Source organism: Oryctolagus cuniculus, chromosome 5 (assembly GCF_964237555.1).
Source record: "Oryctolagus cuniculus chromosome 5, mOryCun1.1, whole genome shotgun sequence".
Classification (NCBI taxonomy): Eukaryota; Metazoa; Chordata; class Mammalia; order Lagomorpha; family Leporidae; genus Oryctolagus; species Oryctolagus cuniculus.
In genome coordinates, this window is record NC_091436.1 from 12,891,848 (window position 1) to 12,915,288 (window position 23,441).

General features: G+C 41.4%; 1 protein-coding gene across 10 annotated transcripts in view; it reads right to left on the minus strand.

The window, feature by feature from the left end:
* Positions 1 to 23,441, minus strand: part of SCAF8 (SR-related CTD associated factor 8) — a 247,115-nt gene that overhangs the window by 206,616 nt on the left and 17,058 nt on the right. For all 10 annotated transcript variants that reach the window (XR_007923153.2, XR_007923154.2, XM_070073358.1 and 7 more), the window contains one exon: positions 2,031 to 2,114. Coding sequence is in view for 8 of the 10 variants with exons in the window: in XM_070073358.1 (XP_069929459.1) it covers positions 2,031 to 2,114 (84 nt within the window). In the remaining 2 variants the exon portion in view is untranslated. The remainder of the gene's footprint in view (positions 1 to 2,030; positions 2,115 to 23,441) is intronic.

Consider the following 23,441-nt stretch of genomic DNA (forward strand, 5'->3'; position numbering starts at 1 on the left):
TAGGTTGGTTATCTGTGAGATTTTACTGACAGTGCACAATGTTAACAAGAACTTGTCAAAATAATCACTTCTTTAAACAATTAAAAAAAAAAAAACAAACAAAAATGGCACCACAGCACAGCAGAATAAGCTTCTGCCGGCAGTGCGGCATCCCATGTGGGCGCTGGTTCAAGTCCCAACTGTTGTACTTCCCATCCAGCTCCCTGCTAACGTGCCTGGAAAAGCAGAAGATGGCACAAGTACTTGGGCCCCCACACCCATGTGGGAGACCGGGAAGAAGTTCTGGCTTCAGCCTGACCCAACCCCAATCATTGTGGCCATGTGGGAAGTGAATCAGCAGTTGGAAGATTTCTCTGTCGCTCCTCCTCTCTCTGACATTTCAATATCAAACACAGTATTAGCTAAATCTGATTTAACAGGTAGAATCTTAGAGGTTACATATGTATTAAATGCAATTAAAAGTAATATAGCAGGGGCCAGCGCCATAGCGTAGCAGGTAAAGCCACTGCCAGCATCCCATATGCGTGCCAGTTCCATTCCCAGCTGCTCCACTTCCAATCCAGCTCCCCAATAATGGACTGGGAATGCCGTGGAAGATGGCCCAAGTGCTTGGGCTCCTGCGCCCACGAGGGATACATGGAGGAAGCTCCTGGCTCCCAACTTCAGATCAGATCAGCTCCAGCCATTGTGGTCATTTGGGAGAGTGAACCAGCAGATGGAGGATGTCTCTCTCTCTCTTCCTGTCCCTCTCTCTAACTCTGCCTTTCAAATAAATAAATAAATCCTAAAAAAAAAAAAAAGTAATATAGCACTGCAACACAAATGGACTCTTCAGAAATGTCAATGTTATGCAAAACAAAAGAGCTGGATAACAGGACAAATAAATGCAGAGTGTGACCTTGACTGGGTCCTGAAAAGGCCAGAGCACCAGACAGCACTGTAATCAAGCCTGCAACAACTGCTGACACCATGTACAGATTGTCACATATGTAGAACACTATATACGCAAAATATGAGAGACTAAATTATTCTCTATGAAGTTTATTAGATACTTTGAAAATCACTTTTTTGGAGGATTCTCTGGCTTAAATGTTATTAATTGTCACTATCCTTATACCCTCATTAATTTTCTAAATCTAAGTACAAGAATTTGAATATAATATGAGATACTAACAGAAAATTAAGCTCTTTGACCATAAGAAAATTGAACTAATTTTCTTTCAATAGAAACTAATACTAACCAAGAGTCTATTAAATATAATACATTACTGCTATTCAAAAGACAATTTAAATAACTGGAGCTTCTAGTTATGGCTGATGTTTTCATTCAGAATAGGAAAACATTAAATATTTATAGCTTAATATCTACTTAATAGCAAAACAGCACTCACTCTCAATTTTAAGAGCTCTACTAAGGCAGGCAGTCTTAGCTCTGAAGACAAGATTTTCTTGGTGAAGTATCTGCTTGAGTGTCAAAAGATCATTTAGCCAAGAATTAAAATGTTTTATACCTCTGTATTTCTCGAGATGATCCAAGCCATTCCTAAGATTTTTGGAAGTATTATGAATTGGCATAGGTCCAAAACCTACTGTATCAGAACAATGGCTCAATGTCTGCATAGTTACACAGTTCAAATATCTTATATACAATGAGGCCCAATGATTTTCCAAAATGGTCCATCTTCAAATATTTAATATAATCAATTTGAAAAACCTCAACATGTTCATTTTTACTTAACTTTTTACCAACTTGTATTTCAAGATTCTACAAAGCAATTTTGCCAAATCATAGTGTTAAACACATCTGCCACAATGTGGATATATTTAAAATATGACCAATCTAAATTAGGTGAGAAAAAAAGACTGCTTTGAAGTTTACAAAGGTGGGAAAGTCTGCAGGTGATAGATTCTTGTGTATTTTCCATAATCAACACGTATTCAAACCATAAAGCCAGAGTTTTATACTAGAAGAATTCTTTATCAATGTAATATTTTCTATTGAAATTACCGGAGTAAAATTTATTGCTTACCTTAATAGCTTTGATGGCTGCCTTTGTAATTTGGGTCATTTTTGCTTTAGAAATGGGTGGTTTATAGTCATTCAGGGAATACAACTGATGAAAAAGAAGAACAAATTTTAAATATACCAATTTTCATTATCCCTAAGCAATTATATGAAATCGCCAAACATTTCCATTTTTATATTTTCAATGAAGTCAAAGTGCTGCTTTTACTTTAAAAAAAAAAAAAAAAAAAAAAGTCAACATCAGTAGCCATTAGGGAAATGTATCAAAACTATGAGGCATCTCTTTACATGAACTTGCTTATAATTAAAAGATAACAAAATGTTAACAAGAATGTGCAGAAATTGGAATCCTGATACAGCACTTAGTGTGAATGTAAAATGGTATAGCAGTTTTGAGGAACAGTTTAGTAGTTTCTCAAAAAAAATCATTACAATGATCCAGCCAATTCCACTCCTATATACCTCCCAAGAGAGCTAAGAACATACATTCACATAAACACCTGTACATAAATGGTCACTGCAGCATGATTCATGTAAAATCATTAAAAATAATTTAAAAAGCAGAGAAAGGAAGTATTAACACATGCTACAATATGAACAAACACTGGAAACATTTTGCTAAGTTAAAGATGAAAAATCCATGTACTAAATCTACTAATGAGTACACTGTTTCTTTTGGAGGTGATGAAAATATGATTGTGATGATAGATGTATAACTTGATGAACATACTTAAAACCACTGAATTGTACACTTTAATTGATTAGTTTTTTAGTATGTAGCTCAATGAAACTTTATTTTAAAAATCAAAGGCTCTAATACTTAACATGAATTATCAACTCTCTCAAAACTTTGCTTTGAAATTCCTCATACAAGCAAAGGGTAATATTAGTGCTCAGAGAGAAAACAAAAGACAAGGTTAGGGAATCAGCTAACAACTAAGCTTAAAAGAATACTGACTGAAACTTGCGTTGTATTCAGTGGTGCTAACTTTTGTTTTTTGTTTTTAACTCTATCGTATAAGACATTAACTGTGTCTGAAAACTAAGCTTTGGTCAAAAACTCCTTGAACAGAATTTGAATTCCATTGTTTTATCTACCCATATCTCTGGAATCTGCCCGGTTCTGCCCATGATCATCTTTCTTCTCATCAGGTTCATGGTCCAATTACTTTCATCTCTCAACCTGGAGACTGACTAAATGGGTGTGGCATGTTCTCTTCACTAACTGATCAGGTGACCACACCCACTGACCTGCTGCTCTTACAACGAGGATGCTAAGAAGCTGCCTGGTCTAACTCGTGCCCACCTTGCCAGTCTCTTCTACCACATTCCCAGCTCCCTGCTCTAGGCACCACAGTCCTTTTACAGTTCCCTGTCACAGGGCCTTTAAAATGAGGCTTGTAGCCGGCGCCGTGGCTCAATAGGCTAATCCTCCACCTTGCGGCGCCGGCACACCGGGTTCTAGTCCCGGTTGGGGCGCCGGATTCTGTCCCGGTTGCCCCTCTTCCAGGCCAGCTCTCTGCTATGGCCAGGGAGTGCAGTGGAGGATGGCCCAGGTGCTTGGGCCCTGCACCCCATGGGAGACCAGGAAAAGCACCTGGCTCCTGGCTCCTGCCAGGATCAGCGCGGTGCGCCGGCTGCAGCAGCGGCCATTGGAGGGTGAACCAGCGGCAAAAGGAAGACCTTTCTCTCTCTGTCTCTCTCTCTCACTGTCCACTCTGCCTGTCCAAAAAAAAAAAAAAAAAAAAAAAAAATGAGGCTTGTTCCCTCTACTGAAATACTCTCCACCATGGCCTCTCCAAGAGTTAATGAGTTCTCACTTCATCTTAATTAAAACATCACCCAATGAAGAAAAGGCTTCCCTATCTCCTCAACCAGACCAATACTCCCCTTTATAATCCGGATGTACGACTGACCCATTCACCTTTGAATAATTCAGTGTAATAATATAATCTGACATTTTCTTGAATGAGTGTTTAACACTTGATTTAAAAAAACAAAAAATACTCACAAAGGTGATGATGACTGACACCAGAGGACAAACAATATAATTTCTTTTACCCCAACTTAAGTTATTAAGAGGTTAACTGTACACTGATGCAGTCAAGCTGAAATAAGTCTTAGTACGGTTCAAAATCCTTCCCCTCTACTAAGTTCCCACAGAGAGATACTCTATAGTGCTCACAGAAAGCTGTATAAAGGGGCCAGCACGGTGGCGTAGCAGGTAAAAGCTGAAGTCTGCAATACTGGCATCACATAAGGGTGTCACGGTGCCAGTTCAAGTCCCAATTACTCCACTTCTGATCCAGCTCCCTGAAAATGTACCCACCTGGGAAAGCAGGGGAAGACAATTCAAGTGCCTGGGCCTCTGCACCCATGTGGAAGACCTAGAAGAAGCTCCTGGCTTCCGTCTGGTACAGTCCTAGCTGTTGTGGCCATTTGGCAAGTGAACCAGCAGACAGATCTCTGTCTCTCTCCTCCTTTCTCTGCAGCTATGTCTTTCAAATAAATAAACATTTTTTAAAAAGTATAAAAAAGGTCAATTTCCAAAATTCTTTAGTAGCCCCTCTTCCAAAAGCCACTCCTACACATGCACACAGACCCTCTTTCAAATGAAATGAGGAAAAAAAATTTAAAAACAGAAAATAAGCTTCAAGAACAGAAGCCCTACCTTTTAGTATTTTTCTATTTTCTAAACTATATCCTCGGTGTTTAGCAGACACTATTATTTGTTAAGAATAAGTAAAACATACAAAATGACAGCAATGCATGAGCTCTGCACAGAAAGACCTCCATCTGAATTCCAATTATTATCACTTCATTAAAAGTTGCTAAACTTTGTAACAGTAGTTTTCTATTTACAAAACATTTATTTCACATGAACTTCAGATATAAAGATTTTAGCCGGCGCCGCGGCTCACTAGGCTAATCCTCCGCCTAGCGGCGCCGGCATACCGGGTTCTAGTCCCGGTTGGGGCACCGGATTCTGTCCCGGTTGCCCCTCTTCCAGGCCAGCTCTCTGCTGTGGCCAGGGAGTGCAGTGGAGGATGGCCCAGGTGCTTGGGCCCTGCACCCCATGGGAGACCAGGAAAAGCACCTGGCTCCTGGCTCCTGCCATCAGATCAGCGCGGTGCACCGGCCGCAGCGCGCCGGCCGCGGCGGCCACTGGAGGGTGAACCAACGGCAAAAGGAAGACCTTTCTCTCTGTCTCTCTCTCTCACTGTCCACTCTGCCTGTCAAAAAAAAAAAAAAAAAAAAAAAAAAAAAGATTTTAGAGCACGCTAAAGTCACTAAAACCATTATTAAAATAAAAATATTTCTCTTTGGTAGGCATTCTTCATCTACATGAACATTGAAGATTATTTACTCAGCCACCTGAAGGTACATTATAAGGCTCTATACATTGCTAGGGTTGGAAGAGGCATCAGGCTTTTCTACGCCGACAACACACTGCCTCCTTCATTTGTGCACCAAAGCCTGGAAGGTTCAATCAAGTCCTAGTACATATTCAAGGAGACCAAAGCTTCGCCTCCTTGTTTTTTCAGCAGAGGATGAGGAATTTAGACTTCTAAAATATTAACAATATGTAAAGTCAATTCTAACCTGACACTCTTCTCTAACAAGGCATCTACTATAGACACTTAAGGTATTACTCAGAGAAATACTGAAGAAAACAGTATATTTCAAAGTTTTACTTAACAGAAATTCTTTCAACTAACCATTTCTCTAGATTCTCTGAAATTTCATTTCTTTATTATATTAAATCTGATCAGAAAACAAAAATAGATCACTTCACCTAATTCTTTACCAAATGCCTTTATGCAATTTAACATTAAGTCCTCAACTATTAAGGAAGGTTGATTTAAAAATTTCCCCTAGAATATGGTCCTCTACTGATCTGTTAAAGGAAATTACTTCTAATCAAAATGTCTTTAATTAAAAAAATGTACAAAGTATATTCTTAAATTTAGAAACAGTGATGATTCAGCTAGCTCCTGTACTTACTTTTTATCAAAGACAGATTTAGGGGGAGCTGGCATTGAAGCATAGCAGGTAAAGCCACCGCCTCCAACACTGGCAGCCCATATGGGCTCTGGTTCGTGTCCCGGCTACTCCGCTTCTAATGCACCTCCCTGATACTGGCCAGGAAAAAGCAGGGGAGGCATGCTCAAGTACTTGGGCCCCTGCCACCTATGTGGGACATCCAGATGATCCCACCTCTATGGGAGATCCAGGCTGAACCCTGGCTGTTTCAGCCACCTGGGGCGTGAACCAGTAGGTTGAAGAACTCTGCCTCTCTAACTCTTTCAAATAAATAAACAAATCTTGGGGAAAAAATTGATTCTACAGATCTTGCTGATATGTTGATTTTACCAAACACACATGCGTTTTAAATTGTCTATTGACATCTACTTCTCTGTTACATTAACTAGCTTTGTTGTATACAAATATGCTTTGTACTGTATTTAATTTTGCTAATTCAATATTTCAAACTCCTTTTTAAATCAGTTGGAATACAAATTCATTCAACATTTATTTATTTTTTCAAAGATTTTTATTTATTTATTTGACAGGCAGAGTTACAGACAGTGAGAGAGAGAGAGAGAGACAGAAAGGTCTTCCTTCCGTTGGTTCACTCCCTAAATGGCCGCTATGGCCGGAGCTACACAGATCCGAAGCCAGGAGCCAGGTGCCTCCTCCTGGTCTCCCATGCAGGTGCAGGGGCCCAAGCACTTGGACCATCCTCCACTGCCTTCCCGGGCCACAGCAGAGAGCTGGACTGGAAGAGGAGCAACCGGGATTAGAACCCGAAGCCCATATGGGATTCTGGCACCGCAGGCGGAGGATTAACCTAGTGCGCCACGGCGCCGGCCCTAACATTTATTGTTCTAATGTGAACACAGCCTCAGAGACAGTTTGTCACTACACATTTTCCCTTTTGTCACTTTTTCCAAATTTAGTTGTTCAAAATAGTTCCATATCGTTCAATCCTGATTATCAAACTCAATTCTGGACCTCTATCAAAGACCATTTGCTGAGAATTTTATAAACGTCATGATAACATTCAGTGCCTTCAGGAAAAGAACAGTGATGAAATACTAGCAGCCCATTAGAGGCTTGTAATAAATTTAACAATTCAATGTATATGAAAAGACCATATTTAATCCATCTTTAGATACACAAGATGATACAAAACCTTATTATCCAAGTGATCATTTATTAATACTCCTATAATGTTGCTATTAGGAACTAATAACTATTAGGGACTAACTATTAGGAATTAACTAGTAGGAACTAACCCTAATTCTAACCTGAAAACACCAATCTGCCACTAAGAATTGGGAATGAAATGTTCTCCACATTTTGAAAATCTGATCTGGGGCAGAAAACATGCCACAGTTGTATAATGGAAAATGCTAGAAGTTGATTCTGAGACCTTTCTTTTGCTTGGCTTATCAACTATCACCTTTATGCCTGGGTCAGAAGACTAATCCTGCATGCTCTCTGGGCTTGGGATCCCACCAGTCTACTTCCTGGGAGCTGCTTTCTGCTGCTGAGTTTTCCAATGTCAGTAACTGCTGACCCCAGTTTGTTTCGTCATCTTCCTCCTCAAAATTAGCTCCACTCATGCTTGCTGGCCTACTGTTCAAACTACGGAACTCTGCTTCCCAAGCCTCAAATTCTTCCTCCTGTATGCCATGTTCTACTATTATCTACTCTCAACTGATGAAACTATTTGTATAAACTGTCTCTGTTCATCTGATCTCAGTGATCAAAATAAAATCCCTGTCCAGACCTAACCTTCCTTTGGCCAACTCAAGACGTTTCGATGTTGAGACACGAAACAAGAGCCTGGGTTTTCATTTTCATTAATTCATTTTTTATGTTTCAACTCTTTTCACATATACCAGAGTGCTCCTTAAACTTGTAAAATTTTAATTTTCTATACTATCATTTGTCAGTACCACAGCAAAAGCTTATTTTTAATCTAAAACTTCAACTCAGTTTCTAAAAGCTTTAATCAAAGTTTCAGGGATCCTTTACCTAAACTGAGAAGTTAGGTGCTGGCTACTCCACCACAAAACTTATCTCAAAAGAAGACTGTAAAAGTCACTCATTATCAGGCCCAGTACATTTCTTTTGTGATGGGCCAAACAGTAAATATTTTAGGTCTTGTGGGCCATGTTACTCAGCTATTCCTTGTAGCAGGAAAATAATTCCTATGTGAATGGGCACAGTGCATTCCATCAGAACTGAAAAGCAAGCCAACCCCTGAATTTGTCAACATTCTCAATTCTCTAAGTGGGGCTTTTGTTTTTGTTTTTAATAAACACGACATTCTCACATTCCTGGAGAGTGTTTTTATGCCCTCTCTCCTTGATGCACTGAGACTCATCACCCAAAATTATCAAAGTGTACTTCACACTTGCTATTTTAGGCAAACTCTTGACTTCAAAAATGCTACTGTCCTTTCCAATTTGAACAGCATTAAATGAATTCTACCAAGATCTTGAAAGAAGCCAAAAAAAAAAAGAGATTATGGGTCAAAAGGCAAGTTACTCTCTATCTCAAGGTTGCTGGCTCTTTGACCAATGGAATTAACTGGAAGAGTAAATCAGAAATAAGCATTAATCCACCCAGTCGTTCTTTCTCCACAATAATCCTTTGCCACCTTGAGAATACTGGTTGGGATCCCGCAAATCTCCAAAGCAACCAAACACCACAAAAGTGCGATCAACACAATCTTGACATACTGTATTTACAACTGCATGCTAACCTGACAGTTTTCTCTTCCTCCTAGAGGGAAGACAGTAAGATTCCTTTTTTAAACGGCACAAAAACAGACAAGAATAACGTAAGAATTAGAAGAAAGGAGATGTTACAAACTTCCAAAAATGGAAATGTGAGAGAAGGATGGGTAAGTGATGAAACAAGGAGCAAAGAACACACCCCAGTACACACACAAGATACAGACGAGAGGGAAATAATTTATCTCGCAAAACTTCTCGTCTCATCACTAAAAATAAAGGTATTAAAGAGGGCCAGAGCAGCACAACTGATCTAATGTCTCATCAATTGTTGCAAAAAGTCACTAAACAATGCCTAAAATTGATTGCTCAAGAAACAGCAATAACAAAAATGACAGACATATGAAAGTAACTGTCAGAAAAATTGTCTCAAATTAAAACATTGTTCTTCTGAGGGAAACAAGCATAAAATGAGAAGGAAAAGCACCCAATCAAAGTTTTATAAAAAACTGCATGATGGGGTCAGCGCTGTGGCATAGTGAGTTAAGCCTCCAGCTGTGGCACCAGCATCCCATATGGGCAGCAGGTCTAGTGCCAGCTGCTCCTTTTCCAATTCAGCTCTCTGCTATGGCCTGGGAAAGCAGTAGAAGATGGGCTGAGTGCTTGGGCCCCTGCACCCACATGGGAGACACAGAAGAAGCTCCTGGCTCCAGATCAGCTCAGCTCTGGCCGCTGCAGGCATTTGGGGAGTGGGACTAGCAGATGGAAGACCGTTCTCTTTGAATCTTCCTCTCTCTCTCTCTAACTCTACCTCTCTAATAGATAAATAAAAGCTTCACAAATTTTTTTAAAAAACTTACATGAATATGTTACCTTGTAAACAGAGTAGCCATATTTTAATGCCACTTGCTTTAAGGGTAAAGACAATAGGATTGGTGTCTTTTTAGGAGACACCAAAGCTCTCCCTCTGGTTCTCATGCTTTCCTATGCAAGGGCACAGTGAGAAGACGGCTCTCTGCAAGCCAGGAAAGTCCTCCCCAGGAGCCCAATGCTCAACACCCAAACTCTGGACTGACCATTCTCCACAGTACAGAGAAAATAAATTCCAAGGTGCAATAAGGCACTTCATAAAAAATGAGTTACATAAAACTTTGTTATCCAATTAAGGATAACAGTTATCATTCATCAATTAGAGTTAAATATAAAAGGCTAGAACACAGTATAAAAATAGCTTTGCATGCATTTTTAAAGCAGCTTCATCTCCTTCACACGGTTGGTTTACTATTCCCAGTTCAAAACCACTAAGAGGTAAAAGCTGAGACTCATGCATTCTCTTGTCCCACTCCCAACTCTGTTGTGACCGTGATGAAGGACAAGATGAACAGTGATGTGTTTTTCGTGTTTGGTAAATCTTGTCAAAATTTAACAATTATTTAAATAGGTACCTATGGCCATTCCATGGCTTTCACTAAGCCTTTCACGCTGCATACTACAGATAGCATGCCTTATTTTATAATCAGAAATAACATAAATGTTTACATGATAGTAATGAAAATCCCAAAACATCATGGTGAAATATTTGCTATAAGTCAAAATGCAGCACACAGAAAATGCTGGAAGAAAGTAATACAAAATGATAATTAGTTTTGTTATGGTAGTAATCAGTAGGCAAAATTCTAAGATGGCCCCTGCCCTGATTTCTGGCCCCTGTAAGTATACACCTTGTATAATTCCTTATAAAATCTGCCTCCTGAGTGTGGGTGAAACTTTAAGGAATATCACGATAATCATGCCTGTGATAACGATACTACAGAAGACTCCACTGTAGCAGCAAACTGCCATGAGGGACCCACGACTACCAGGATCTGAGAGTGGTAACAACAGACCCATCCTCAGCCACAGCAAACTAAACCAGTCCAACAATCATGAAGACTTGTATGTATTCAGCCAACAACCTCAACAAGAGCAGCTTGGTTTCAAGCAGACAGCTGGAGTTCAGCCTGAGGAAACTTCAGCAGATGGTCTTCAGAAGATTCAGCAAACCAGTGCCTGGACCCTGACCCACAGAAAATGGGAAATAGGGGCTGGTGCTGTAGCATGGTCGGTAAAGCCGCTGCCTGTAGTGCCGGCATCCCATATGGGTGCCGGTTCAAGTCCCGGCTACTCCACTTCTGATCTAGCTCTCTGCTATGGCCTGGGAAAGCAGCAGAAGATGGCCCAAGTTCTTGGGTCCCTGCACTCGTGTAGGAGACCCGGAAGAAGCTCCTGGCTTCGGATCAGCACAGCTCTGGCCATTGTGGCCAATTGAGAGGGAAATTTCAGTTTGGGATACAATCAGATATAAGTAAGTAACACGAAAAACCAGATACAACTGAAGTAAAAAATGACCAGAAAACTGACACATTAGAACTCACAACAACAAATTCCACTGTAAAAGCCTAAGACCAAGTTATTATTCTTTAGTCTCTTTAGAAGCGCCTTTCAAAATTTTTCTGTCTTAAGATTTTTAAATTTCTTTGTAGAAACATGTCTGAAATAAAACTGTTAAATAATACAAGCTTGCTTATTTACACTGAAGTAGCAATATTCTTGAACAATCCAGAATTTTTTAAAGAGCAAAGGTAAAAAGGAGATGTTAGACATTCTGAGGACACCCCAGATTAAGCAGTTCCCCACTTTATGCTAAAACGTCAGAGAGGCCAGAGCTGTGGCACAGTGGGTCAAGTGCTGCAGTGCTGGCATCCGATATGGGTTCCAGTTGAAGTCCTGGCTAGTCCGGCCTAGGAAAGAAGCAGAAGATGGCCCAAGTCTTTGGGCTCCTGCACCAGCATGAGAAACCTGGAAAAAGCTCCTGGCTCTTGGCTTCAAATCAGCACAGCTCTGAGCCATTTGGGGAGTGAACCAGCAGATGGAAGACTTCTCTCTCTCTGCCTCTGACTCTCTGTAACTCTGCCTTTCAAATAAATTAATAAATCTTAAAAAAAAAAAAAAGTGTCTGGGGCTGGTACTGTAGCGTACCAGGAAAAGCCTCTGCCTGCAGTGCCAGCATCCCATATGGGCGCCGGTTCAAGTCTTGGCTGCTCTATGCTCTACTTCCAATCCAGCTCTCTGCTATGGCCTGGGAAAGCAGAAGATGACCCAAGTCCTTGGGCTCTGCACCCACGTTGGAGACCTGGAAGAAGCTCCTGGCTTCAGATCAGCACAGCTCCGGCCATTGCAGCCATCTGGGGAGTGAACCAGCAGGTGGAAAACCTTTCTCTCTCTCTCTCTGCCTCTGCTTCTCTCTAACTATGCCTTTCAAATAAATAAATAAATCTTTAAGATAAAAAGTGTCAGAATAAAAACTTGAGAACAAAGTGTCTCAAAGGCATCTTAGAAACAATCTATATAACTGCAAACACCAAAACACAAAATCTGAAATGCCAAAGTTATCAAAATGTAGTAAATAATTATCTTTTTAAAAATTCTCACAACTTTATTTTTTCCTGTTTTCAAGTATTTTAATACAGAACCAGAGTTTGGTGAAGTAGGTAAAGCCATCGCCTACAATGCCGGCATCCCACTAGGGCAAAAGCTCCTCTCCCAGCTGTTCCACTTCCAATCTAGCTCCCTGCTAATGCACCTAGGAAAGCAGTGGAGGAAGGCCCAAGTACCTGGGCCCCCGAATGGCCCTAGATGTTGTGGCAATTTGTGGAATGAACTAGCAGATGAAGAGCTCTGTCTGTCTCCCCTAACTCTGCCTTTCAAATAAAATAAATAAATATTTTAATACACAAAAACTGGAACATATGGAACAGCATTTAAAAAATGCAAATTATAACCTCAGAATTCACCACTCATGCTCATTAGTGTTGGGTACTACAAATACAATGGAACAAGGCAAAGCCTCTATCACAGAACTTGGGGTCTGCTTTTGGAAGCCAAAAATATGCTAATAAACCAACAGACACAGTCTGCAGAATGTAAGAGTACACAATGAAGATAATAACTTTGTGGTGAACAGTATGCAAATATTGTGTACCCATCTCAGAATCTAACATCTAGAATCCCTTTTATTAAAAGTACAAGATATTAAAAGGAGAAATGGTATCTATTTTCCTATAATTATAAACCTGAAAGTATGCAAACACCTATCTAATAAAATTAAAATGCATATGTGGTTTATAACTAATTATCCTTTCCTAAAGGCTACAAGCATTTTCACATAAATAATTAACTTTTATATTATTAAGAATAACATCCCATGTCTGAACATGGCAACTGTCTTAAGTTAACATCATAGTTTTGAATTTGATTTAAAAAAGAAGATGGGTGGGGCCAGTGCTGTGGCACAGGTTAAGGCCCTCTGAAGCACCGGCATCCCATATGGGCACCGGTTCTATTCCTGGCTGCTCCTCTTCCAATCCAGCTCTCTGCTATGGCCTGGGAAAGCAGTACAAGATGGCCCAGGTCCTTGGGCCCTTGCACCCGCGTGGGAGACCTGGAAGAGGCTCCTGGCTCCTGTCTTCAGATTGACGCAGCTCCGGCCGTAGCGGCCATCTGGGGAGTGAACCATTGGATGGAAGACCTCTCTCTCTCTGCCTCTGCTCTCTCTGTGTAACTGACTTTCAAATAAATAAATAAATCTTAAAAAAAAAAAAAAAAAGATGATGGGCATCTGGCAGCACTTGGGTAACAGGAACCCAAGTACTTGGCCTACATTGGTGTGACTGGGTTCACATCCCAGCTCTGCCTCTGGTCAAGTACTTGGGTTCCTGCCACCACACAAAGACCTATTACCAGCTCCTGGTTTTGACTAGGCACAGTTCAACTCTGGCTCTGGTAGGTATTTGGAGGAGTGTTTGAACAAGTGGATGAAAGACCTCCCTCTCAGTCTTCCAAAGGAATCGAAGTAAATAAAAAAAATTTTTTGGAGGAAAACACTTATTTTGGAATCTAAATAATTTGAACCTGCATTTAAACAAAAAATTATCATCTCTCAAAAACTCATTAAAAACTAAATTTAGGCCACAAAAATGCATTTGCTAAGTCCTTTAATTCAATACAAATCTAAATCCTTGCAATGAAAAAGATCCAAGAACACCTTTAAAAAAGTACCTGGGCTTTACAGTGCAGGCCAAGAGGGAGGGCACCGACTAAACAGCCTCTTTCTCTTTCACTGACGACAAACAAAAACCCCAGGACTAAATACAAAAAGCTGAAAACTCAAGAGTGAAACAGCAGGCAAACTGGAGTCTGGAGTCAACCTGAATAATGACCAGTGAAAGCAGGGGAGGAGCTGTGTGTGGAAGCTGGAGTTCAGTGTTTTGTTTACCACCTTGATCTTCCAGATTTCACCCCAGGGCTGACAGAATCACAGAATGGTACAGCAGTACTGGAAGAAGCCCTGTGTAGATCAGCCAGACAATGACATGAAAGGAACTCCCTGTGCTAAAGGACAGAAGAGGACACGAAGGTCTCTCATTTCTCTCCAGGCCTGCTGCCCAAGGATTCCAGGGTAGCCCCTGTTGCACACTGGCATCCAAAACTCAAGAGAAGACCCATTCTTAAGCAAAGAAAACAAGGAACAGGAACACCTATTACCCATTCATGAAGAGGGGACAGGGTTCCCATAGTGTTCCTCTCCAGCCAATTCATCCTGAAGGCCAGGCAGGACAAGAAAGTTGACTTTTTGGTCAGAGGAAAATGAAAAACACAAAAGGAGCTCTAGGGTCTCAAGAACATATGGGAATCCTAGAGAGAGCAGCAGTGTGTGTAAATCAATCTCTGGGCTCATCCTGGAATTGTGTCTGCATGAAACAGACCCAAAGAAGCATAGCAAAGGCCCTGAGAATTAAATTCCATGTAAACCACCATCCAATTAGCAGACTAACTCACAAGTGGAATGTGCACTAGGCACATGTAGTGAGTAGAGCAAATGCTTTGAAAATGAACTAAGTCTGAGACCAGCACAAAAAGATAGAACCTTTAACCTGAATGTAACCAGGGTGAATGCCTGATAAATAGAAACATTCTTTTGAGAGTTAAATGAAGTCTTCCAATATTATACCAATAATGTCCAGTATACAAGTATATAATGTCCATACACAACAGTACAAAAATCACACACACAGAGACACATGTAAATTTATACACTACTCAATGCCAATGACAGAAGTTGGAATTATCCCAGAAGTTATAATCATCCTCAGCAAGCTAAAAGGAAACACTCCGAAATAAATTCAAAGACAGAATTTGCCACAAAGAGAAACTACAAAAATAAGAGCAACTGTAAAGTTTAGAACTGAAAAATACAGTGTCTGAAAGAAAAAGGTAACATGGAGTCAATACAAGAGCCATGAAATTTTTACTAGTGACTTTACATACTTTAAGAAGTCAAAGGCGGGGGCCAGCTGCTGGCTGATCAAGTTAAGCTGCTGCTTGTAATGTCAATATCCCCTATCAGAGCAGGGGTCTGAGTGCTGGCTGCTCAGCTTCTAATCTAGTTCTCTGATGATGCGCCTGGGAAAGCAGCAGCAGATGGCCCAAGAGGTCCCTGCCACTCATGCAGGAAACCCAGATACAGTTCATGGCTCCTGGCTTGGGCCTTGCCCAGCCCTGATTACTGCAGTACTTGTGGAGTGAAATCAGCAGATAAAAATCTCTTTGGGTCTCTCCCTCTGTCACTCTACCTTTCAAATAAATAAATAAATATTTTTAAAGGCCTAGTACATTTTATTTCAGGCCATTCGTTCCATTCAGATGGTTTTCAAAGCATAATCCAGTCAACATCTTGATAAACACGTTTTCAAGGCAATTCTCACCCAGTTAAAACAAAAAATAATGAAAAGACTGACCAATCTTGTATGATATCTTTTTTTTTTAAAGATTTATTTATTTGAGGGGGCTACGGGAGAAAAAAAAAGATTTATTTATTTGAAAGGCAGAGTTACACACAGAGAGAAGGAGGGAAGGAGAGAGGTCTTCTATCCACTGGTTCACTACCCAAGTAACCACAATGGCCGGAGCTGTGCCCATTTGAAGCCAGGAGTTTCTTCGGGTCTCCCATATGGGTACCAGCACTTGGGCCATATTCTACTGCTTTCCCAGACCATCAGCAGAGAGCTGGATCAGAAGTGGAGCAGCCAAGACTAGAACTGGCGCCCATATGGGATGCCAGCACTGCAGGCAGTGGTTTTACCCGCTACGCCACAGCACGGGCCCCTGATAACTTTCTTCCTGTCTACATATGTGACTACTGGATCATGACACAAACTATATTTCTTGCTATGGGTTGTGGTAAAAAATGTATTCATATTTTTTGAAAGACACTGCTGTAGCCTACAGCTCTTAATACATAGTATTAAAATTAATTACAGGGGGTAGGTAAAGCCACCACCTACAATGCCAACATGCCACATGGGCACTGGTTTAAGTCCCGGCTGCTCTACTTCTGATCCAGCTCCCCAATAATGTCCCGGGAAAAGCAGAAGATGGTTCAAGTGCTTGGGGTCCTGCCACTCACATGGGAGACCCAGATGAAACTCGTGGTTTCAGCCTGGCCCAGCTCTGGCTGTTGTGACCATCTAAGGAGTGAACCAGCGTGGATGGAAGGAAAGTATCTCTTTGTATCTTTCTCCCTCTGTGTAACTCTGCCTTTCAAATAAATAAAATAAACCTTTAAAAAATAAAATAAATTACAAGGAAAAGGAGAACACTAATAAATTCTCTAAATAATACTGCAGGCCAAAGACTGAATCTAAAGTTCAATCTCGCTCTCTTTTTTAACATTAGAGGCTCTGCCTTTTTAGCTTGCTTAACTTTTATTTATTTTTACTTTAAAAGCAGAGCAACATGGAAAGGGAGGAAGGAGTGATCTCCCATCCTCTGGTTCACTTCCTAAATGCCCTCAACAGCCAGGGCTGAGCCAGGCTAAAGCCAGGAATCTGAGTATTCCACCTGGGTGGCAGGGACCCAAGCACCTGAGTCATCAACTTCTGCCTCCCCCCAGGCTCACTGGCAGTAGCTGGATGGGAAGTGGGGATAAGACTCAATCCCAGGCACTCTGTTATAGGACGCAGGCATTTCACGTGGCAGGTTAACCCTCTGTACCACAGTATCTACCAAATATCCAGACATGCAAAATACACAGTGGTACTAAAGTAGGCTTTTTCTCTTGTTATAGTCAAACACAATAGAAAAAAGGATTGGCTTTTGTATCTAAAGTCAAATCCTGCTACCAGTGATATATGTACATGCACAGGTGTATATGTGCATGTACATGAACACATACATGAATCGACTGATTGATCAATCTTATCTTTCCACTCACTCTGACTCTACCCATCTGTGCATTTAGGAAAACTTTGGTCTTACAAACTATAAATTCTTCAAACAGTGGCCAATAGAATTTTTTTAATATCTACAATATCTAAACCAGTTACACACATTAGGTGTTCAGATATATAATGATTTGACTATGATAAAGTACCTTACTGAGGGAGTTGGCATTATGGCATAGCAGGTAAAACCAATGCCCATGATGCCAGCATCCCATATGGGCACCAGTTCATGTCCCAGCTGCTCCACTTCTGATCTAGTTCCTGGCTGATGGTCTGGGAAAGCAGCAGAGGATGGCCCAAGTGTTTGGGCCCCTGCCACCTGCCACCCACATGCGAGACCTGGATAAAGTTCCTGACTCCAGACTTCAGCCTGGCCCAGCCCTAGTCATCTGGGGAGTGAATCACCAGATGGAAGGTTTCTCTCCCTCTCGCCCTCTCTATCTGTAACTCTTTCAAATAAAATAAAAATAAATCTTTAAACAAATAGATGAAGTAGCTTACTGGGTTCTAAAGGCAATCAGATGACCAAATACAAGCAAGCAAAACAAATTTGTGTAACTGCCACAATACTAAATTTACTGAAATCTAGATGTAAAAATTTTAACCAAGGAAGTGGAATGTCAAAACCATGGTTGAAGACATTAATCCCCGCCCCATATCTATAATCCTATATAAATAATCATAGATATACACAATTTATATCACTCTGAAATAATTCCCATATCACCTGTACAACGACCCTTGTATACAATTTCCAAATTTGTTTTGATAATTAATCATGACACTCTAACAATAAAGTGTCATCACCAAGGTAAAATCAACTAAAAACAAAGAACTGGGGAATGCAAAACCAAATTCAAGCTAAATGGTGACTTAGGTCCAATGAAGTCAACATCCATTGACTAGCTATTGAAAAAAGGCACAGTACTAAGCCCTTTAGGGAGCAAACAAAAAAAATTACCAAGATCCCTATCTCAAATGTCTAACAATCCACTGAGGTTGAAGAAGACAGTCATACACGTACAGTTATTATAATATAGATTCCTAATTCTGATTTACCACTGTCAGCTTTGACAATCACTACTAATCATAAAAGTTGCCAAAACATAACACAGGTACTTTGTGGATACATCTATGTGCACCTTGCATACTATTTATAGTATGTACACTAATCTTAACTGTTAGTGACTTGGCATCTTTGGTGCTCATTCCCTCCTCACCTGCATCTCTGCATTTAACAGGCAGAACACACTTAAGAGGTAAATAAAAGTCGGGGGAATCCAAAAGGGCCTCTGATTTTGCTTCATGAAAACAGAGGCCCACAACGTATGTCAGTGCCAACATAAAAAGTTCTACAAGAGGATGTCTTCAGACTCTACATGAATTTACACTCGGTTGGAAACAAGAGAGACAAGATTTACTACAGAAGACAGGGCTGCTGCCTGCAAGGCCGGCATCTCAAAGGAGCACCAGTTTGAGTTCACTTCCTCTCCAGCTCCCTGCTAATGCCCCTGGGAAGGCGGCGGAGGATGGTCCAAGGGCATTCGAAATGTAGATGGAGTTCCCAGCTCCTGGCTTCATCCTGGTCCAGGACCATCCTTGGTTAGCCCCGGTCACTGCAGTCATTTGTGGAGAGAACCAGCAGATGGAAGATCTGTGTATCTTAGCTCTCTCTTTCTATCCCTGTAACTCTAGCTTTCAAATAAACAAACAAGGAAGGATGGATAAAATGGAAGTGAAATAGGTAAATGGGCTTACTGGAGTAAGAGAGGCATTCCTGTCATAGCTATGATTTTTGCTTCCACACCCGGTCCATCTTTACAAACAGCACAGAAAAAAAGGGGTCATTTCCTAATGGAATGAATTAGAATCTCAAAAGAACTCTAGGGTTTCCTACAGGAAAATCACTGATTTCCAGAACCAAGAAGACACACAGATGGATATTGGATATACAGTGCACAACTTTAAATATAATAAGCCCTTCTGTTTCACTGCAACATGTACATGATAAATATATTAATATATTTACAAATATCATTTTACAAAAAGACACACATCTACGGCACCAAAAATCTACAGAGTTGAATAATGGTTAACCTGAAAGGATTTTGGAAGTATAATGTGATCTTGGAGTCAGCATTATGAGCAGTGGGTTAAGCAGCCCACCTGCAATGCCAACATCCCATATAAAAACTCGTTCAAGTTCCAGCTGTTCCGCTTCCTATCCAGCTCCCTACTAAGAGCCTGGGAGGGCAGCGGAGGACGGCCCACGTTCTCGGGCCCTCGGGCCCTTGCGCCCATGCTGGAGACCCACTGTAGCCATCTGGAGAGTGAATCAGCAGCTGAAAGATCTCTCTGTTTCTCCCTCTCTCTGGAACTCTTTCAAATAAATAAATCTTTAAAAAAAAAAAAAAAAAAAAAGTACAAAGTGATCCAGGCAAAATTACTGTTTGAAGAGTTTAACTGAGTAAAAATTAATCTAGCAATCTAAGGAATCTCATTCTATTATATGAACTAGAAAGAAAGAGAATATCAAATTAAAAACCAATTAAGGGGCCAGTGGTGTGGCATAGTGCCAGTTCTAGTCCTGGCTGCTCCACTTATGATCCAGCTCTCTGGCCGGCGCCGCGGCTCACTAGGCTAATCCTCCGCCTAGCGGCGCCGGCACACGGGGTTCTAGTCCCGGTTGGGGTGCCGGATTCTGTCCCGGTTGCCCCTCTTCCAGGCCAGCTCTCTGCTGTGGCCAGGGAGTGCAGTGGAGGATGGCCCAGGTGCTTGGGCCCTGCACCCCATGGGAGACCAGGAAAAGCACCTGGCTCCTGCCATCGGATCAGTGTGGTGCACCGGCCGCAGCGCGGCGGCCATTGGAGGGTGAACCAACAGCAAAAGGAAGACCTTTCTCTCTGTCTCTCTCTCTCTCACTGTCCACTCTGCCTGTCAAAAAAAAAAAAAAAAAAAAAAAATCCAGCTCTCTGCTATGGCCTGGGAAAGCAGTAGAAGATGGCTCAAGTCCTTGGGCCCCTGCACCTGGAAGGGAGACCCAGAGGAAGCTCCTGGCTCCTGGCTTTGGGTCGGCACAGCTCTGGCTGTTGAGGCCAATTGGAGAATGAACCAGTGGATAAAAGACCTCTCTCTCTCTCTCTCTGCAACTCTTTCAAATAAAAAAAAAATCTTAAAAAAAAAAATTAAAAATGGCCATAACAAATCAGGGCAGAAGGGATGAGGGCACAGATTAAAATAGCAATATTGGAAATAAAAAAAAAGAGAATGTAAAACTTTTTTATAAGATTTATTTATTTGAAAGGCAGTTACAGAGAGGCAGAGAGAGAGAGAGAGATTTTCTTGTGTACTCTGGTTCACTCCCCAAATGGCCACAACGGCCATAGCTGTGCCAATCTGAAGCCAGGAGCCAAGAGCTTCTGGGTCTCCCATGCACTTGGGCCATTCTCTCTGCCACAGCGGAGTGTTGGATCAGAAGTGGAGCAGCCGGGCCTCGAACAGGCCTCCATATGGGATGCTGGTGCAGATGTAAAACATTTTTTAAAAGTCATTAAATTTTGGGACTGCTGTTATGGCACAGGAGGTTAAGTTGTGACCTACAACGCCAGCATCCCATATACACACCAATTCAAGTCCTAGATGTTCCACTTCCGATCCAGGTCCCTGCCAATGTGCCTGGGAAAGCAGAGGATGACAGCCCAAGTGCTTGGGTCCCTGCACCCATGTGGGTGACTTAAGAGTTCTTGGCTCCTGACTTCAGCCTGGCCCAGCCTCGGCCACTGTAGCCACTTGGGGATTAAATCAGCAAATCAAAGATCCACCTCTCTCTCCCCCTCTCCTCCCATCCCATAAAATCTTCCTCTCAAATAAACAATTTTTAAAAACATTGGATTTTATGACTAACACAATATGGATGAAAAAGAAACACCTAGAACCCCAAGTTTTCAGGTCTGAATACTTGGGAACATGATTTTACTATCAACATAAAAAGGAAATCTAAAAGAAAATAAATATGTGAAGGAAAAATAAATTTAGATTTGGGGTGACAGCAATTTAATTCTCAAGTGCTAATAAGCCAAAAATACCTAGAAGATATAGAATTCTCAGAAGAGAAAACTCAAAAATGTAAGTCATTCCTGTAGAGTTTAGTAGAAGAGATACATCAGCGGGCAAATAAGCAAAACAAGAGCCTACTAGGCCTAAGGGTACCACCAACACAAAAATTTTAAGAGACAGGCAGTTGTATTAGTATTATTCTCTTTTTACAGATGCATAAACTTAGGGTATATGACAATGAAAAGACATACTGTTTAATGGCTTCATCCACATAACCAAGTAAACTTGAATTAAAAGACAACATTACAAATCAACTAACACCTAGATGAGTTCCATGCAGTCCTTACTAAGGATGAAGTCTTCAAACCCTCACCAAGGAAGGTCCCTTCCTCTACAAGATTTAAATCAAATAATGCTGAATCAGACCAACTCCTCTCTTCTCTCAAAAGCTAAGACATGTCCTTTTTTGGGTTTGGAGAAAATAATTCAGTGGTAAGTGTTCACTGAAAAACTGAAAACTAGTAAAAGCTCTTGTTTACTGCAACCTATTATACTACTCTCCTCAGAAATAACCAATCAGGCATCTTTTTTTTTTTTTTTTTGGACAGGTAGAGTGGACAGTGAGAGAGAGAGAGAGAAAGGTCTTCCTTTTTTGCCGTTGGTTCACCCTCCAATGGCCGCCACGGCCGCCGGCCGGCGCACCACGCTGATCCGATGGCAGGAGCCAGGTACTTATCCTGGTCTCCCATGGGGTGCAAGTCCCAAGGACTTGGGCCATCCTCCACTGCACTCCCGGGCCATAGAAGAGAGCTGGCCTGGAAGAGGGGCAACCGGGACAGAATCTGGCGCCCCGACCAGGACTAGAACCCGGTGTGCCAGCGCCGCTAGGCGGAGGATTAGCCTAGTGAGCAGCGGCACCGGCCCAATCAGGCATCTTTCTATATGTTTGTATAAATATTGTAAACACGTGAAATTAAACAAATCTGGTGAAAAATTACACTTACTACTATTTAAAGTTCATTTTTGTTAAAAGTCCTGCTGAATTTAGTAAACACTGAAATTATTTATTTCTTAAGATTAATTATTTATTTGAAAAGCAGAGTTATAATGAGAAAGGGAGAGAAGAGAGATCTTCCGTCTGCTGATTCCCTCCCCAAATGACTGCAAGGGCACAAGCCAGGAGCTTCATTCAGATCTTCTATGTGGGTGCAGGGGCCCAAACACTTGGGCCATCGTCTGCTGCCTTCCCAGGCCATTAGCAGGGAGCTGGATTGGAAGTGTAGCAGCCAGGACAAGAATCAGCACCCATATGCAATGCCGACACCTCAGTGGCTTAACTCATTGCACCACAACACCAGCCCCTATAAGTGATGACCCATATACAGATCCAAAATAATTATGCTCCACATTTTGTTGCTGTGTTGTTCAAAAATCTTGTTTGATTATTTTCCTAATTCGGAAAGTATATAAAACATAATCTAATACCATCTTTGTAACTCCTAACTTCTATAGCTTTTATCTAGTAATAAAGTCAAGGAATGGGCAGGAATTTAGCACAGCAGTTAAGATGTTGTTTGGGACACTTGCAGGTCATACTGGAGCGCCTGGTTCCAGTCCTGGTTCCTTCCAATCCAGCTTCCTGCTAACGTGCATCCTGGGAAGGCAGCAGGGGATGGCTCAAGTACATGGGAGAACCTGGACTCAGTTGTCTCGATGCTTTCAAATAAAATGAAAATAAGTACAATTTAAAGTATAAGAGAATAGGCATTTAGCATAGCTTCTGAGAAGCCCACATTCCACAGATTCTGAGGGGTAGATTGTCCACTCCAGCTTCTCACCAATGCAGACTCTGGGAGGCTGTAGTAATTAATTGGGTTTCTGCCACAAGCATGGGAGATGTGGATTGTATACTTGACTCCTGCCTTTCACTCTAGCCCAGCCCAAGGCAAAGCAAGCACTTAGTAGTGAACCAGAGAATGGAAGCTCTCTGTATCTCTCTAACCAGTGAAGCTTATCTTTTTTTAATTTTTAAAGACACTTATTTATCTGAAAGGCAGAATTATGGGGAAAGTGGGGAGGCAGTATCCACTGGTTAACTCCCCCAAATGGCTCCAACAGCTGGAGTTGAGCCACGCTGAAAACTAGGAGCCTGAAACTCCACCTGGGTCTCCTACAAGGTGGCTTTCAGCTGCCTTCCCAGGTGCAATAGGAGGGAGCTAGGAAGGAAGTGGAGCACCCATGACTTGAACTGATGGCTTATATAAGATGCCAGCCAACATCGCGGGTGGT